This window comes from Carettochelys insculpta, chromosome 18, assembly GCF_033958435.1.
Source record: "Carettochelys insculpta isolate YL-2023 chromosome 18, ASM3395843v1, whole genome shotgun sequence".
Taxonomy (NCBI): domain Eukaryota; kingdom Metazoa; phylum Chordata; order Testudines; family Carettochelyidae; genus Carettochelys; species Carettochelys insculpta.
The window spans coordinates 4,947,430-4,963,954 of NC_134154.1; the positions used below are offsets into that span (position 1 = coordinate 4,947,430).

The 16,525-nt window shown below is 41.3% G+C and overlaps 1 protein-coding gene across 3 annotated transcripts in view; it reads left to right on the forward strand.

Moving 5' to 3' along the window:
* Positions 1-16,525, forward strand: part of GCN1 (GCN1 activator of EIF2AK4) — a 58,592-nt gene that overhangs the window by 3,438 nt on the left and 38,629 nt on the right. For all 3 annotated transcript variants that reach the window (XR_012647980.1, XM_075012432.1, XM_075012433.1), the window contains exons 2-19: positions 156-258; positions 3,453-3,516; positions 4,111-4,242; positions 4,957-5,065; positions 5,785-5,883; positions 5,970-6,104; positions 6,593-6,661; positions 6,742-6,850; positions 8,008-8,082; positions 8,697-8,825; positions 9,067-9,117; positions 9,699-9,797; positions 10,099-10,272; positions 11,479-11,631; positions 12,856-12,948; positions 14,810-14,885; positions 15,055-15,214; positions 16,232-16,421. Coding sequence is in view for 2 of the 3 variants with exons in the window: in XM_075012432.1 (XP_074868533.1) it covers positions 156-258; positions 3,453-3,516; positions 4,111-4,242; positions 4,957-5,065; positions 5,785-5,883; positions 5,970-6,104; positions 6,593-6,661; positions 6,742-6,850; positions 8,008-8,082; positions 8,697-8,825; positions 9,067-9,117; positions 9,699-9,797; positions 10,099-10,272; positions 11,479-11,631; positions 12,856-12,948; positions 14,810-14,885; positions 15,055-15,214; positions 16,232-16,421 (2,020 nt within the window). In the remaining variant the exon portion in view is untranslated. The remainder of the gene's footprint in view (positions 1-155; positions 259-3,452; positions 3,517-4,110; positions 4,243-4,956; positions 5,066-5,784; positions 5,884-5,969; positions 6,105-6,592; positions 6,662-6,741; positions 6,851-8,007; positions 8,083-8,696; positions 8,826-9,066; positions 9,118-9,698; positions 9,798-10,098; positions 10,273-11,478; positions 11,632-12,855; positions 12,949-14,809; positions 14,886-15,054; positions 15,215-16,231; positions 16,422-16,525) is intronic.

Sequence of the window (16,525 nt, forward strand, 5' to 3'; positions counted from 1 at the left end):
GTGTTTAATGACACTGGTTAGTTAGTAAGAGGAGGTGGCTGTCTGCAAAAGAGCACATTTTCCTGTCTCCAGTGTTTTTGTGTGTCCTGAATGTGCAGTCTTGATGTTGATGCTGACAAGAGTGACAACTTTTCTTGTATGAATGACTGTTGTAGGTTTCCGATACACTGAAGAGGTTTGCAGTAAAAGTGACCACAGCCAGTGTGAAGGAACGAAGAGAGATTCTCAGTGAACTGGGAAGATGTGTCACTGGACAAGGTACTTGTATTTTATCTACTCAAACCATTTATGTGCTGTTTGTTTCAGAGCGTGGAATGGCTTTAGGGATATACTAAAGCATGGGTTCCCAAAATTCATTGATTCATATATCACCATCTTTGGATGTATCATCAAGCTCATGTACCATCAGTGGTACTTTTGCCACAAATTATGAATCTCTTCAGTGCACTTAATTTAAAAAAGATCTGTGTAATTTGTGGCCCTTTTTCCGAGACCAGAGCTAGTGCAGTGTGCGCTTTCCTTGAGAGGCAATTCTAACAACAGTGTGTGTGTATACACAAGTTACTGAGGTTCATGTCTCTTTAAGCATGGCTTGTTGCGTTATACTGAAAAGTGCTGCACAGGATCTTTTCAGGGGGAAAAGGCAAAACACCACATTTACTGGTGCATGGTATAACAATCAATACTTATAATACGCATATGATATATACAATATAATATGCACACATACACAAGCACACTCCGTCTTGCAGTTGTTACCAAAAGTTGCTCCCCACAACTGCACTGGCCAGGTTAATTATATGGGGGAGGGGTGGAGCTGGGCTTCTGCTGATCTGGATTGGTGCTCCAGTCTTGACAAGACAGATCTAGTGTCCCTGTGCAAGATGTCTTCCATTTATAGTGTATGCGCTCTCATGCAGGTGGCCACCAGTTAGCCATCTCTTGCATATGCATAATCTGGGAGAAAAATATTATGAATATGCATTTAGGCAACTATGGCACCTTCTGTGTGGTGTCTCCTTCACCTTCAAAGAGTGGGGGGGTGCTTCCAAAAGCAGGCATTTGCTGATGACTCACTCCCCAGGTGTCCTTATGTGCAGTTTTCTTTGAGTGGGCCCACTTCACAGGTTGCATTGTTGTTATTGGTCCTGGATCCAGCTTTCATCCCTTCTCCAACCCTTGTAAGTGCCTGGAGTGCTTGTTGTCCGTGCCTTTCCATTCACACCTCATTCACTCGATAGGGCAACCAATTAAGCAAGCCAGAAATAAATGGTACAGAGATTTTCTTTACCTTATTTATTCATAGGAACTATTCTACAAGACACACACATGCACAAAAGGCTTAATAGAGAGTTTCTGTATTCTAAATGGAAAGATACAAGAGTTCTATACGAAAATACTTGATACAAATTTTTTACATTCTAAATGAAAAGATAGTAAAATTCTATATAATGGATTAATACTGTGTGTGTGTGTGAGAGAGAGAGAGAGAGAGAGAGAGAGAGAGAGAATATGAATATCAAAAACTTCATGGATTAAAATAAAGATGTGTCCGCAGCTGGACCAGGAGATTTTGGCCCATTTCCCTATCCTGCCCCTCTCTTCCTCCTAACCAGCTTTGAACACCAGTAAACCTTGATGTGTTGTTCATAAGGAAAGGCTTGGTTCAGCGGCATAGGTTCTTGGCCAGGATAATGTTGACAAAGCACGGTGCTAGTGCCACACAGCAGCCACAGGTATACTAACATTTTTGCTTGCAACAAGGTAGCTGCTCAGTCAACACACCAGGATACTGTCACCTTACTGAATACAAAGTTACCCCTCCTTTTCCTTCCCCCATTTATACATTGATACAGACAAGTTACATATTACATTCCACTGTTTTTCATTACTGTCATGTACCTTCTGCCTGCTATTTCAAACAAAGCAACTCCCTCTATTAGCCTGTCATTCAGGCCTTCTCTTCTGCAAGATCTGTTTTCCAGTATCATCTCCTAGAAAGGTGTTTGTGCTGTTAATTTAGAACATTGTGATGGGTTTCAGTCACAGAGATCCCCTTGGGACTGTCACCCGATGGGCTGATCATACCAGTGAGCCTGTCTGCCTGCTCTCTGGGGCTCCCTGCCATCGTGGCATGGTGAGCCAAAACTGCTGGTCATCTCCTTTCCTTGCCCCCAGCAAACACAGAGTTGGAGTCACAGCCCACAACAGAACAACACAAAGAGAGCAGCACAGCTCTGGGAATTTGGCACAGCTCCAGTGAGACTAAAAGCCCAGATATATCCATCTTACTCTGAATGCAAATTTTATACAGTGCAAGCTCGGGAGTTCCTTCCCTTTGTCAATGAAAGAGAGAGATGCACAGGTGTGACCTGCCCTTCCCAGATATCAAATATTTACATTAGGTTTGATAATAAAAGTGATTTTATTAAATATAAAAAGGAGGATTTGAGGGTTGCAAATGACAACAGATAAAGTTACTAAGCTAAATAAAACATGTCAGCTAAACATAACATTCTATTAAACTTGTTACATACAACTTCTTACCTTAATAGTATTTCTAATCTTTTATCACAAGCTAGGCAGCTGCCTAGCTCAGACAGGATCCTTTCCCCATTCAGCGTTAGGTGTTTCTAGCCGTCATCTCAGTGGTAAAAAGGGAGTTTCTTGGTGTCTGATGTTGAAAAGAAAAGCAGCTAGTCCACAAATATTTTAGAAGACTTGAGATGTGGAGGGATGCTGATGTCTCGTTAGTCTTACTCATACTAGTGTTACAATATTTCATGTAGGCTGCTGGGTCTTGCATTATGCCTTTTGATTACAAAGCAAACCTACATGTTTTAAATTGCCCTCTGCAAATGATTCATGACCTGATTCAAAGCTTAATGGAGTTCATGTAAAGTGGTTTTTTTGTATCTGTGTGCTCTGGATCAGGCCTCAGGGTGGTATGTTTGTCACAGACATGACTTTTAGGGTTTTCTACAAAGTTTTGTGTAAACTCAGCTTCTTTGTCTTCCTGCCTCATCTGTACTAAATAAGACTCCTTCATGAATCATTACTACAAATGTTGCTTTATGGCCAGAGTAGTAAAGTAGTGTTTTTTTTCACATGCTCTTAAATAATTTAAAATGCATTTTATGATTAAAAAATAGCTTCATAAATATAAGCTGTTTGTGACTTTTATCACCATTTTCCATGAGAAACAACTTTTATATTAAAGTATTATGTACTCTCTAATTTTTTTCCAAAGTCTAAAAATTAAAATTCTGATTCTCATTTTTATTTATTGGGTCTTGATAGTTGGTCAGCCTATGGCCCTGACCTTGCAAACACTTAAATTTACTGCTGTGAGTAGTTTAATTGGACTCACTAGAGCTACTCACAACTGTAAAATGAAGCTTGTGGATGTTTGCAGAACTGGGACCTTTGTCATGATTCCCAATTTATTTCAGATCTGCCAGAGAGTGCTGTTAAAGGCCTTTGCAAACTGTTCTGCCTCACCCTGCATCGTTACAGGTGAGTATGTGGGACTGGGAAGGGTGTGTATCTGGTAGCTGAGCTTTATTGTAATAGCTTTTATATGGAAATAGTATTGATGTGGAGTATAGTATAGAGATTTGTCATGAAAAAACACTGTCCAGTAATATAGGTCCGACATTTAAATTCTGTAGAAAAATAAGTTTTACAACATCTGATAACAAAAATGCATCTTTCAAATTAAAAACAAATGAAGCGTTTGATCCTGCAATTCTCTCTGTATGCATATTGCCGTGTGTTCTTGCAGTGCTCCACGAGTTGCAGGATTGGGCTATAATAGGTTATAGGTGAAGAAGTGGTTGAAACTTCCCTTTGGGTTGCTAAAATTCCTTGTTAATCTGGCTTCATGGCATATGAATTGTTGTGGTGTTTCCTCTGATCAGGCTAGACTGTAGAGGTGGGGAATTCTGCCATGATGAATTAATTTATATAGATGATGTTGAGCCTTCTTTGCCTGTTAGCAAGACTGATTAGGAAGGCAGCAGAACCTTATGTATGGAACATAGACTTTATTTTAGGAAACAACTGACAAAATTTGTAACGTTTACAGAAGATGTTTCTTTTTCGCTATAGAGATGCAGCATCCCGCAGAGCCCTGCAGTCAGCTCTCCAACAGCTTGCAGAATCCCAGCCAGAAGCAACAGCAAAGAACCTACTGCAATCCTTGCAGTCTTCAGGGATCAGTGGCAAGGCTGGAGTTCCAAGGTGAGAGCTCATTCATGTTCCCTTTGCTTTGCATGATACCAATTTATAAATACTGTCAATCAGCCTTTTGCATCCAGAAGGGAAGCTTTACCATTGAGAAGCATGAACACTTACTTTTCTAGGCAGAATCAGGGAAAGTTAAGATCATAAGAATGGCCATACTGGGTCAGGCCAAGGTCATATGAAGGATCCATCTTTTGCCATCACTTTGGAAGAGACCTGAGGATTACAGCAGGGTAGGAAATCGGTCTGGCACAAATCAGAAGTAAGTCTGTTGTGCCAAAATAGCTGAAGGTGAATGACAAAAGACCTGTCTTTCAGAAATCGGAGACAGTGCCATCCGGTCTGTCTGTAAAAGAGAGCAACTGATGACAGGGCTGCAATACTTGTAGCTCAGGTTTTCACCTTGCAAAATATTTCTCTCCCTTTGGTACTGGCCCTGGAGACTTTTCTCATATTGTGGTTTAATATCCCCACAAGACAAGACTTGGCCTTAGTGTTCTTCAGACGACTCTGAATGTTTAAATGCATTAATTAGTGGTGCTGAGAACTGATTTAAAACTCAAGACTTCGGCTCTTTTTCTCCAGGGAAGATACTTTGCTAACAAGGTGACAGTTCCAGTTTGGGAATATTAATGTGTGTGTCTTAAGTTAATAGCATTGAATAATATCTCTGGAATTATAGACTCACTCGGTTTCCCCTTTCTGTGACAGTAAGAGCAGTGGATCTGCCGCTTTACTGGCTCTCTCCTGGATTTGTTTGCTGGTGCGCATAGTCTTCCCAACACGTGACAAGAGAGAAGGCGAAATATGGAAAAAGCTGGTAGGTCCTACTTTTGTGGCTCTGGAAAGGTATCTTGTACCTCAGGGATAAGAGAGAGGCTAATGTGACAGTGTGAAGAATCCTGAACGTCACTCTGGGCTTGTTAATGCTGATTGTAATAGTTGATTTTACATTAAAACCCATATTCTTAGGGCCTTTCTCTTTTGCTTTGTTTACCCTGTATGCTTTGCATAGTGTTTTTGGTGTCCTGTATTCTGGTAGAAGAGGCAAGAGGTATCCAGTGTCAGATCAATAGCCTTGGCTAGAGCCAGGCAAAGTTACTCTGGGCGCTTCTGTCAGGAATTTCAACGGAATTGCTGTTGTGGTCTTGGATATTCCCCAGATCTGTTAGTAATGCAGCTGAATCTCAACCTGCGGGATACTTCCTATGCTGGTTTCATTGTGTCTGTCTCCTAACCAGTTGCCACGTTTTGGGATAGTGTAAAGAAGCTTTTCACTTTTCCTCTCGATTGGTTGGTCTATCCTGTGCACCTTATTTCTGCCACCTTGGAATACAATACCAAGTGGAGACATGAAACTGCTCTTCTCTTAATAATGATCACATGAAAAATTATTTAAAGTCCCATTTAAAGTCATTTGTGGTAAGGAAGTTGCTCATGGAGATCCTAGAGGCCTTGTTCAAAGTGAGAGTGGATGTCCTCTATTTCTCATGTGGTAAGAGTGTGGGTGAATGTTTCTTTTCCTGTTTCTCTCGGCAGGTGGAAGTTCAGTGTTTGCTTCTGTTAGAAGTTCTGGGAGGTTCTCACAAGCATGCAGTGGCTGGAGCAGTGAAGAAATTGAACAGGCTTTGGAAGGAGGTGACATATGGTTTGACAGAATATGATCTTATTCACTGAGTTTTTGAGCATCATTTGAGTTTGTGTCTTATGATTCTTTTCAACAGAACACAGGACTGGTGGATCAGTACCTATCTGTCATTCTCAGTCTAGAACCAAACCAGAGCTATGCTGCAATGCTGGGGTTTCTGGTTCAATTTTGCACAAGCCAAAAAGAGATGGATGTTGTTAACAGACACAAGGTAAATAAGAACACTGACTACTCTTTCTCCTCCGTAATAATCGGAATGATTTTCCATTGAGAAGGGGCAGAAATATTACAGCAAGGCTACTTTACAGCTGCTGGTCTGATACTGAGATTGCTCTGATTAAGGTCAAATACCCAGATCTGAGTTGTGTGTAGGGAGACCATTGGTATACTCAGCTCTTCAGTGTTTTTCTTGCTTTTAGGGAGACGGCCAGGACACCTGCTTTCCTTATCTCTGTATCCCCATTTAAGGAGTGGAGTTGAGGCTCTAGCACTTGATAGGTTTTTTTGTTTTCGAGCTGGCAGATAGGGCAATGAACCAGGCTTCTAGTGAATTGGTGTGTGGAGGAGTGGTAATGTAACTGAAACTCAGCTTGAATGGGACTATATGTTTTGGGGAAAACAAGATGGGGCTCCCTGGTGGCATTTAGGGAGTGTGAGCAGGGTGTGGTATGACTGTAACAAGTGTTCTGATTGGTTCAGAGTGCCCTTCTGGATTTCTACATGAAGACCATTGTGATGAGTAAGACAAAACCTCAGAAGCACTTGCTGGTGAGAGAGACATTGTTTTATACTTTTGTCCCATGTATGTTTGCTGTTGTGCTGGGTGCTTGACTGAGTTCTCTCTGCAGGATAACTGTGCTCCCCTCCTCCGATATGTGACTCACTCTGAATTCAAGGACCTGGTTCTACCAACGCTTCAGAAATCTCTGCTGCGGAGCCCTGAGAACGTGATTGAAAGTGAGTCTGCTGTAAAGCAACACGGGGAAGGGGCATGAAGAGTGTTTACCTGGATTTCAGGCGTTAGTGTGAGTGATAGAATGCTCCCTCTGGGACTGTACTCAGGCAGGCTCAGGACGGCTGGCTCGTACAGGGTGGATGCGGAGAGGTAGCATTGGTGATATGATCCCAAGTGGGTGGGTGTATGGTAGCTTCTGCTTACAGCTCACAGAATTTCACAGCGGAATCCCTAGAATAACTGTGAATACATTTATTTGTTGGGAGGCAGCTTCTTTGATTTTTCTTTCCCCTTCTCCTGGCAACAATTCTTTTCTACTCATCTCTCACAACTTGAACTATAACAGAGAGGAAGCCGTGCTAGTCTATACACTATCAAAACAAAAAGCAGTCAAGTATCACTTTAAAGACTAGCAAAATAGTTTATTAGGTGAGCTTTCGTGGGACAGACCCACTTCTTCAGACCATAGCCAGACCAGAACAGACTCAATATTTAAGGCACAGAGAACCAAAAACAGTAAGCAAGGAGGACAAATCAGAAAAAGATAATCAAGGTGAGCAAATCAGAGAGTGGAGGGGTGGGGGGGGAAGGTCAAGAATTAGATTGAGCCAAGTATGCAGACGAGCCCCTATAGTGACTCAGAAAGTTCCCATCACGATTTAAACCATGTGTTAATGTGCCGAATTTGAATATAAAAGCCAGCTCCGCCGTTTCCCTTTCCAGAACAGTGCGATAATTCTTCTTCAGTAACACACATACCTTTAGGTCATTGACAGAATGCCCCATTCCATTAAAATGTTGACTAACTGGTTTGTGGATCTGGAGTGTTTTGATGTCTGTTTTGTGCCCATTGACCCTTTGTCTAAGGGAGTTAGAAGTCTGTCCAATACACAAAGCATCTAGGCATTGTTGGCACTTCTGATTTGTCCTCCTTGCTTACTGTTTTTGGTTCTCTGTGCCTTAAATATTGAGTCTGTTCTGGTCTGGCTATGGTCTGAAGAAGTGGGTCTGTCCCACGAAAGCTCACCTGATAAACTATTTTGCTAGTCTTTAAAGTGCTACTTGACTGCTTTTTGTTTTGAACTTGAACTATGGTGAGATTATTGAAAGTCCGACAAAAGCCAGTTGTTTAACACCATAACCTCTTTTCTATCCCCAGCAATTTCTTGCTTGTTAGCATCCGTGACCCTTGATCTCAGCCAGTATGCTCTGGATATAGTAAAAGGACTGGCCAGTAAGTACCATGACCGCTGAGTGAGTTGACAGATTCTTGGCAGAACTCCCTACAACTCTGACTGTGCCTCTGCATTTACGATTGTCATATTGTTAGTGCTATTCTAGATTATAAAAATGTCTTTGTGATTGTGGGTGGAAGGCCGTACTGTGATATGGAATTGAAATAGTGCATATTGCACTTCTGAAAAGAAGTGATGTTTCGGTTCTAGGAAGCTTAGGGCTACATAAAGTGGTTTAGTATCAGGAGGATGGCTGGTTTTGCGGTAAGGCACAGAACAGAGATGAGGCTTGGCTTTTCTTTCCAGCCCTGCTATAGTCTGTGACAATGGACACTTCACTTAATTCCCTCTGCCTCAATATCTCCGTCTGTAAAATGGAGAAGCATCATTCTGATTTCAGAGAGGAGTGGAGTGTAAATTTGTTAATGTCTGTAAAGTGCAGAGTTAATAGTAAGAATATTGATTATATACCCTGCCCAAATGTGACAGAGGAAATTCTCACTGGGCCAGAAGCTAAGGCAGGCCGCATGAATTGCACAAAGATGATTCCACACCCTGTTGAAGAGATGTGCATAGCTCTTGAATAATCTTAGCTTGCCTATTTCATTTTTAGGTCAGCTGAAATCCAACAATCCACAGCTGATGGATGAGGCAGTGGTGGCATTAAAGAACCTGGCTAGACAGTGCAGTGATCCATCAGCTGTGGAGTCACTGGGGAGACACCTGTTTGCCATCCTGGGGGGTAAGTAACTTTGAGTCCCTCAGTGCAGATCAGCTGAGGTTTGCTTGTTTTGAGGATTGTTCCCTGTTGTATGTCAGATTTAAGTTGCATAGAGCCAATATGGTGTGGATCAGATGGAAGGCTGAACAGTTTCTTGTAAAAATAGTCTGTCTGTCTTTCTCTCTCTATCTCATGGATTTAATCATTGCCCAGTTAGGTAATTTGCTACTAACTCTCTCACCACCCTGTTTTTTGGTGACAGGTTCAGAGGGGAAATTGACGGTTGTGGCTCAGAAGATAAGTGTCCTTTCAGGTAAGGGTAGTGAAAGAAAGTGGAGACCTATATTTAGCAGTGGAGTAGATTTATCAGAAAGTGGAGTAGTTCAGTGTCTGGGATGAGAACTCCCAGCCCAGTAATTCTTAACCAGTCATGGATAGGGGGTTTTGAGTGGTGGTACATATTATTGCCTGCAGGCTAATGGCTTCCTGCTCTTAAAGTATGTCTGTTGGTGGCCCTTAGAGTCTAACGGAAATTCAGACAGCTTTAAAATGTGCAATCAAAGGAGGAGGATTGTGTGGTTGCAGCAATGATTGAAGTTTCAAGAGATGTCCTTCAGCTACAGAACCTGGCGGGCAGCTAAATCCAGAGGTGGTAGAGCAACAATGAGCTTTCAGAATTGTGTCAGAGAAAAGTCATGGGTATCTTTCAGACAGATGGAGAAGGCTGCTCCTGGTCAAAGTTCCCTTGAGCCAAAAGCTCAGCAGGCGGGAGAAGCTTTTGGACAGGCAGAGGTGAATGACACTGATCTGCTGGGGTCGGGTGTAGCCTATGTTGTTTGTTTTGTGCAAACTCCTGTAGCGGGGTGCTCAGCAATGAGTGTTTTGTGATTTTAGGAATTGGCAGTTTTAGTCATCATGCGGTTTCTGGATCTTCAAGTCAAGCACTGAGTGGAACCATGGCAGAACTTTTCATCCCCTTCCTGCAGCAAGAAGGTGAGGGCACAATGTTCTTTGTTCTGGGTTTTGCCCAGCTTTCTCCAAGCCAGAGCAGAACATATGTGGCTGAAGATACTCTGACTCTTATTCTGTTGAGTTATAGGATTGTTCATGTATACCTTATTCTATAGTACTAAAGCTAAAGAATAGCAGAATATGCTGTGTAGATAAAGTTTTAAGTGTAGCGAGGGATCCTTTTCAATTTCTTCCCAGCTTTTTCCTGCTTATCTGGCTACCTTGTCAATGTGTTCATGGGTTTGAGACAGTTATATTGACTTTCTCTGCATTTTTTTCCCAGTCCATGAAGGCACCTTGGTACATGCTATCTCTGTCCTTGCACTTTGGTGTAATCGGTTCACCACAGAAGTTCCCAAGAAGTTTGTAGAGTGGTTAAAGAAAGTCTTCAGCCTTAAAACCTCCACCTCAGCCGTGCGACATGCCTACCTGCAGTGTATGCTAGCTTCTTTCAAAGGTAAACTTTAAGATCATAACTCTTACAGTTATGCAAGGTACAGAAGGGTCACTGAGTCTCATGCTTCTAGATGTAAACATATTACTGTAGGGGTATAGATAGATTTATTCTGTGTGGCAAACGATTTCCAAAGTAAGGGTTTTCAGAAACCCAGATTTTTGTAGCCCCCTTGAGAATTGCTTTCCCTGGCCCTCATCATTGTGCACCCAAAATTTGATCTATTCTACAGTAGAATAACTGACACTCTAAGTAATATAAATTATAGATCCTGTGGAACAGACTTTGTTTGCTCGTTGTGAGAGCCTGAGTTTGAACTTTCCAAGTGAACCCTACATATCTGTTATAGTAAGAGCTATGAGGAATGTGTCTCTTGTTATGAGGGCAGAAGCACATACTTTGATTATTACATTAGTAGCCAAAGCAATGATCCTGCAATCAGACCCAAGTAGGCAGACTGCTCCGGTTGTTGGGGCTCCATCAAGGTTTATGGGTTATCTTGTATGCAGCTGTGTATGGGGTCCGGGACCAAGATATTAATATTACAAGATAAAAATTACCCATCCAAGTTGCTGATTGTGCTGTTGGTTTGACCCAGTGGGCGAAACTTAAAAGACTTTCTTTTCCCAAACCACTGATAAATATGAAGAATATAAAGATATTTGATTTAATTTTTGGATTTTTTATGATTAGAACACTATTTCTTGACCGAATTTTTGTGAGGTTACATATTTGTACTTTTGTTTTTTTCTTTTGTTGTGTGTGTTAATTTAAAGGTTATTTAAATTTCAAAACTCTGGTCTTTTGATGGAGATGAGAGGTACACACAGACCTTGCAATGGATTTTGCATTTTGTTCAGGAAACATTCTCTGTCAAATGCAAGGAAACTGGCTGGAATTTGAGCAGTTGAGTAATTGTGTAGCATTGTATCAGAATCTGCTTTGCTTCCAGTGAACAGAAATTCAGGTTGGAAAGGCAGCATGTTGCTGAGGGGGGAGGAATGGGAAAGAGCCTCTGTTTTCCATGGTCCAAACAATTAATTATGGTGGGGATGTAGGGTCCTAGAGTTCTTTGTGCAGACTATCTGTTCTGGAGATGTAGACCCTTTATAGTTCATTCCACAACTGAATTCATGACAACAGAAGAGCTGTTCAATGCAGATCAAGGAAGTCAAACTTGTCTTGCCTCTCACCTCTTTGTTTCCTCAGGTGACACATTATTACAAGCAATGGACTTATTGCCAATGCTTATCCAGACAGTTGAAAAGTCAGCATCTCAAAGTACTCAGGTTTCCCTGGTAATGGAGGGAGCTGCTTCTGCTTTGCTGATCTGTAGGATGTCTTTGGTGGATGCAATAACTGGTAAGAGCACAGAAATGAAGAGGCTACCAGGACGTTGACTGTGGATTTTAAGGGTTTGAATGGGGTTTCCTTCATGACTTTGATGTGATACTGTCATATTATTAGTATCTCTGTTTCTTCTTCTTAGAGAATCCATGTCCGCTTGTAAGCCAATTAAAGTAAAAACTCTGATAAGATTTGTCACATGTGGAGTCAGTGCAGACAGATTTCGGAAGAATTGTCACTATGCCATAGCTGTGAAAATCCCAGCCTCCAGTGGCTTAGCTGATGCAGCGTGCCTTTTTAGTGGCCTCCCTCATTGCAGAAAATCTTCACTTAGATCTAAAATTCCCAGACCTAATATCTTAAGGCATCGATTAAACCAGCATTAAGATCATCATTTTTCTTTTGTAACACCCTTTCATTGGATAGTGGTAGGATTGGAAAATTTGAAAGTGACCTGCTAAAGAAGCATCTGGGAGCCCCACCATCCTCAAGAGTAGCAAAGGTATCTGTCCTGCTTGTATACTTCCAAAGCCTCCTTCCACGAGCTGTCCAAACCCAAGTAGCTGCTAGTGGAAAACTCTCCTCCATACAGCTTGCTCCCTGCTTATCAAATGTAACATGCCAGGTCCAGCCCCCCAGTCAGTGTTGATAGACTTGTCAGAGGGAAGGCTGGATGAGGCAGATGCATGTGTAAATGGTGTTTTCTAATTCTTGTTATCTCTTGACTCATAAATAAAAGTGTCTGGTAGAAATTACTGTGACTGCCTGTGTAGGTAGCATACAATCTGAATGTGGTAGAAAATAGTTGTGGAAGCTTTATACCCAAAGAGCGGTGAAGGTGGAGAACCTCAGTTTAAGAGACAGAACAGTAGACCTCCAATTTAGGTGGAGTTTACCTTCTTGCGCAATCCTGCATAAGCCAAATTTTGTGTAACCCAGGGAGCTAGGAAACTGACCAGCACAGTAGTGCTGGTCAGTTTCCCCACTCCTCTGAGTGGCTGGGAGCTGGTGTCTGGCTCTGGGCTGCCCACTATGTGCAGGAGCCAGGAAACTGACCAGCACTGCCTGGAGTGAGGTGCCAGCTCCCCACCACTCAGATTTGCATTAACCTGAGATAAGTGTACTCAAGTTGCATGTATCTTGGGGTTTAACTGTATGTTTCAATGTAAGAAATAGTTGCATGATAAATCATGGCTTATTTTGAATGATCATAATGGAAGAATCTTCTCTCCATTTCAGAGTCCAAGCTGAGTGGCTTCTGGCAGTTGATTCTGGATGAGAAGAAACAAATATTCACTTCTGAGAAGTTTTTACAGTCCGCCTCAGAGGAAGGTGAGTTATTAACTGTGATCAGAGTTCATTCTTCAACCTCCAATTCTTGTTTAATCCTATTGTGCGGGAATTAACCATGGTGTCTGACACTCACAGGGTCAGATTTCAGACTGTTCTAAGGGTTTAATCTACTCATCCACTTTCTACATGAATTTGTTGATTGCTGATTACTTTGAATTCTCAAACATCTTTTTGAATGATAATCTAGATACTTCACAAGCTGTGTTCTTTGAGAAAAATAATTTGGAGTATCTAAATCAATTCAGTAGATTATAACAAGTTTTAGTCTAAACAAATGCAAAGGAAGAAATCTGGTGGGGAAAAGAGAAAAAGGGGAGAAGTGTTGTGTTGGTGAAGAAACTGTATGGGAAAAGCAGAGATATTTGTAGAGCAGGAATAATTGGGGAGACAGAATCTGTGGTGTTATGAATTATAGTAAATGCTTTCTCCATTTTGTCATCTCATGTTCAAAATGAATGTAAAAGATTTAAGAGAAAATTAACTTCTGCCCAGGAAAACATGACCTTTTCAAGCAAAGTATTTGAAAATGAGCAATTACATTTCAATGAGATTTTTATCTTTTTGAAGAGCTTTGAAGATGTAAATTTTTCTTAATTTGAAGTAACATTATTTCTCCTTTACTTGCCATGATCACAGTTCAAGAGTCAGAGTTCTCCTTTTCTCCTGATGATAATAGTCTTGCTGCAAAGTGCTTGTACTTGTCATCGTGCTGCTGTTGAGAGCAGAGCTATGCACACAACTGTTTGAACATGGTTCTCGTTAACAAATTGCTTGTGTTTCCCTGACTAGCATGGAAAGGGATTTTTTCCTCAGGACAATGATAGCAAAACAATACTATACATATGTGATGGTGGCTAGCGCCCATGAGTTCTCGTCTGCTGCAGAATCCACCTTTATTATAGGAACTTATTTCAGAATCTAAGCTTTCACTTGAAACAGAAGTTTTCTGCTCACACTGTTGCAAGGGAATCTTTGGAAACATGAACAGGTTCTTGTGAGTACACAGACAACCTAAAATAATATCCCTCAGATATTTGAACAGCCATCATTAATTGCAATACATCTTGATTCTGGATCCTAATGTAGGCAGTGTATATGATCAAATGTTAAATATTCTGCTAGTGATTTTGTAAGCAGAAATAGCCAACTAAATTTCCTTAACAATGCCAAACCGTTTCTCATGACTTTCTGGGTCCAAAAAAACCACCCTTTCCCCTTATTCAAGTTCTAAACCTCTAGCTTCTCTTGACATCTTCTGTCTTGCAGTTGTATGTTGTTGAGAGAAAAACCAAGGGTGTGCTGAAACAGAATCTGAGGGCAGCATAAATTAAGTAGCATGAGCTATTATAGCAATAGTTTTTTACACTCAATCTGAATTCGGTAAAGGCCTTCACTTATGAATGACGCTGCACCAGAGTGCCACAGATACTCCAGCTTTGCTGCAAAATTTAGGTCGATTGTGTCTCAGAGTACACAGGGTCTTGTCAATAGCTGGGTTTCTATAATCCAATATTAAACAAAAAAATATCCTCACATAGCTGAGCAAAGTTGTGCTAGAACCCTGCTAGTAACAGTCCTGTTCTCTTACATTTGTACTTCCAGTGTAGACAGAGTTTTGGTTGCTTGTGCTACTGTTGGCTCTTACAAATTATTCATACAGGTTGAGTCTTGGCAGGTAAGGAAGGATTTTTTTTTTTTTTTTGTTTTGTTTTGTTTTGAGGTCTGTTGTTCTGAAATGTCCTGTATACTTTTCATCTACTCCTAGGTTAAGATTCAGGCTCTTTAGATGCACAGTAAGCCCTCACCCTGCTTGTCTTCTGTTTCTTGTGTTTCTCTATAGCTGTGTGCACCGTATTGCAGCTGATAGAGCGCCTCCTCTTGGATCATGCGCATCGACTCTCTGAAAATAAAGTTCAGTACGTAGAACTTGTCTGTTTTTAATCTGATGCAGTTAACGTCCTGAAATAGTAATGCTGGCAGTAGAGAGGGAGGTCCTGGGACTTTGCTGAGGAAGCTGGACTTTTTGTATCCACATGTCTAAATATACTGCTTGACTAGTTCCCTTGAATTTATCTCTGTTTTCAGACAGTATCACCGAGCCCTTGTTGCAGTATTGCTTAGTCGGAACTGGCATGTTCGAAGGCATGCCCAGAAGACGGTTAGGAAACTATTGTCCTCACTTGGAGGGTACAAGCTGGCTTATGGGATCTTGGAAGAGCTGAAAATGGTTCTCAAGTCTCACAAGGTGAATGCGCAGTAGCTCTGTTCTCTTGCTATTAGTATTCTGGTGTTATGCAGATTTATCCCTGTAATCTCCTTGCTATTAATGCTGCTGCACAACATGATGTCAAAACCAGAATTTTGGCTTTATTAAGGATGTTAATGATCCCACATAACACCACCCCTTGCTAGATGTCCATAAGTGAATGTCCAGATGTCAGGAATGTTCAGGTCTGTTATCTTTCTTTGTGACCACTGTTGTCCTCACCATCCCTCCTGAGCATCTGGGAAAGAAGACTTCTGCTTTTTATATGCCTATGTTCTTTTGTCTAAGATGTTACCTATTATTTTCTCTGTCTTTGGGAGGCCAAAATATTCTGTTCCCCTTCTTGGTGTACCAATTAGTAGCTGCCCCTAGCGGATAATTGAGATACTCTGTTCAGGCTGTTTTTAAAAATATGTATGTAATATTAGTGATTATTGTAAATTATTTAGAAATTAAAAAGAATACAATGAGACCAGATTAAACATACTATGCTATCTGCTATGCTGTGACTGTGTGTAGTTTTGAAGTAGATTGATTTGCACTATCCAACCACCATTGGTGGGATTTGCAAAAGCACCTACGTGTTTTTAGTGGCACTTCTGCTCCTAAGTCACTTAGGCTCTCCTTCCCAATATCAGATGATTCCAAGATGCTGAGGAGTGGTTTTAGGTAAGGCCATTGTGGGGAATTACACATGTATATAGATTGGATGTGCTTGCAAAGTGAATATCCCCAAATCCATCATCTGGGAAAGTGTTATTTTTTTCCTGCCTCTTCCTTCTGGTTGAATTTTCCTTTCCTTTACATTTGCTTTTAGTTCTGTCCTTCAGCCGTAGCACAAGCTCTTATCTGTTCTTCCTTCATACTCTGCAGATTCACAATATTAGCTCCAGCAGTTAATTTTTTTCCAGTACAATTTTTTGTGTTGAGGGGGAGAAGTGGCAAAGCCCTGGAATATTTACTTTGATGTATTAATTGCAAGTTCTGTCTGTTTAGGTGCTGCCCATTGAGGCTCTGATGACAGAGGCTGGAGAGCTCTCTGAGCTGGGGAAAGTATACATACCTCCTCGTGTGCTTCAGGAGACACTGTGTGTGATCTCTGATGTAGCAGGGCTGGAGGTGGACCATACTGAGACAGAAAATCTAGCACTGGAGATGTTGTTAGTGAGCCATCATCCTTCCTTAGGTGAGTGGAGGGACAAGACCATCCTATGGATTATTAGGTCTTGGCAAGGGGTAGCTGGTTAGATTTCTTAGCAAACCCTGCTCTATATTGATTGTGCATATGTA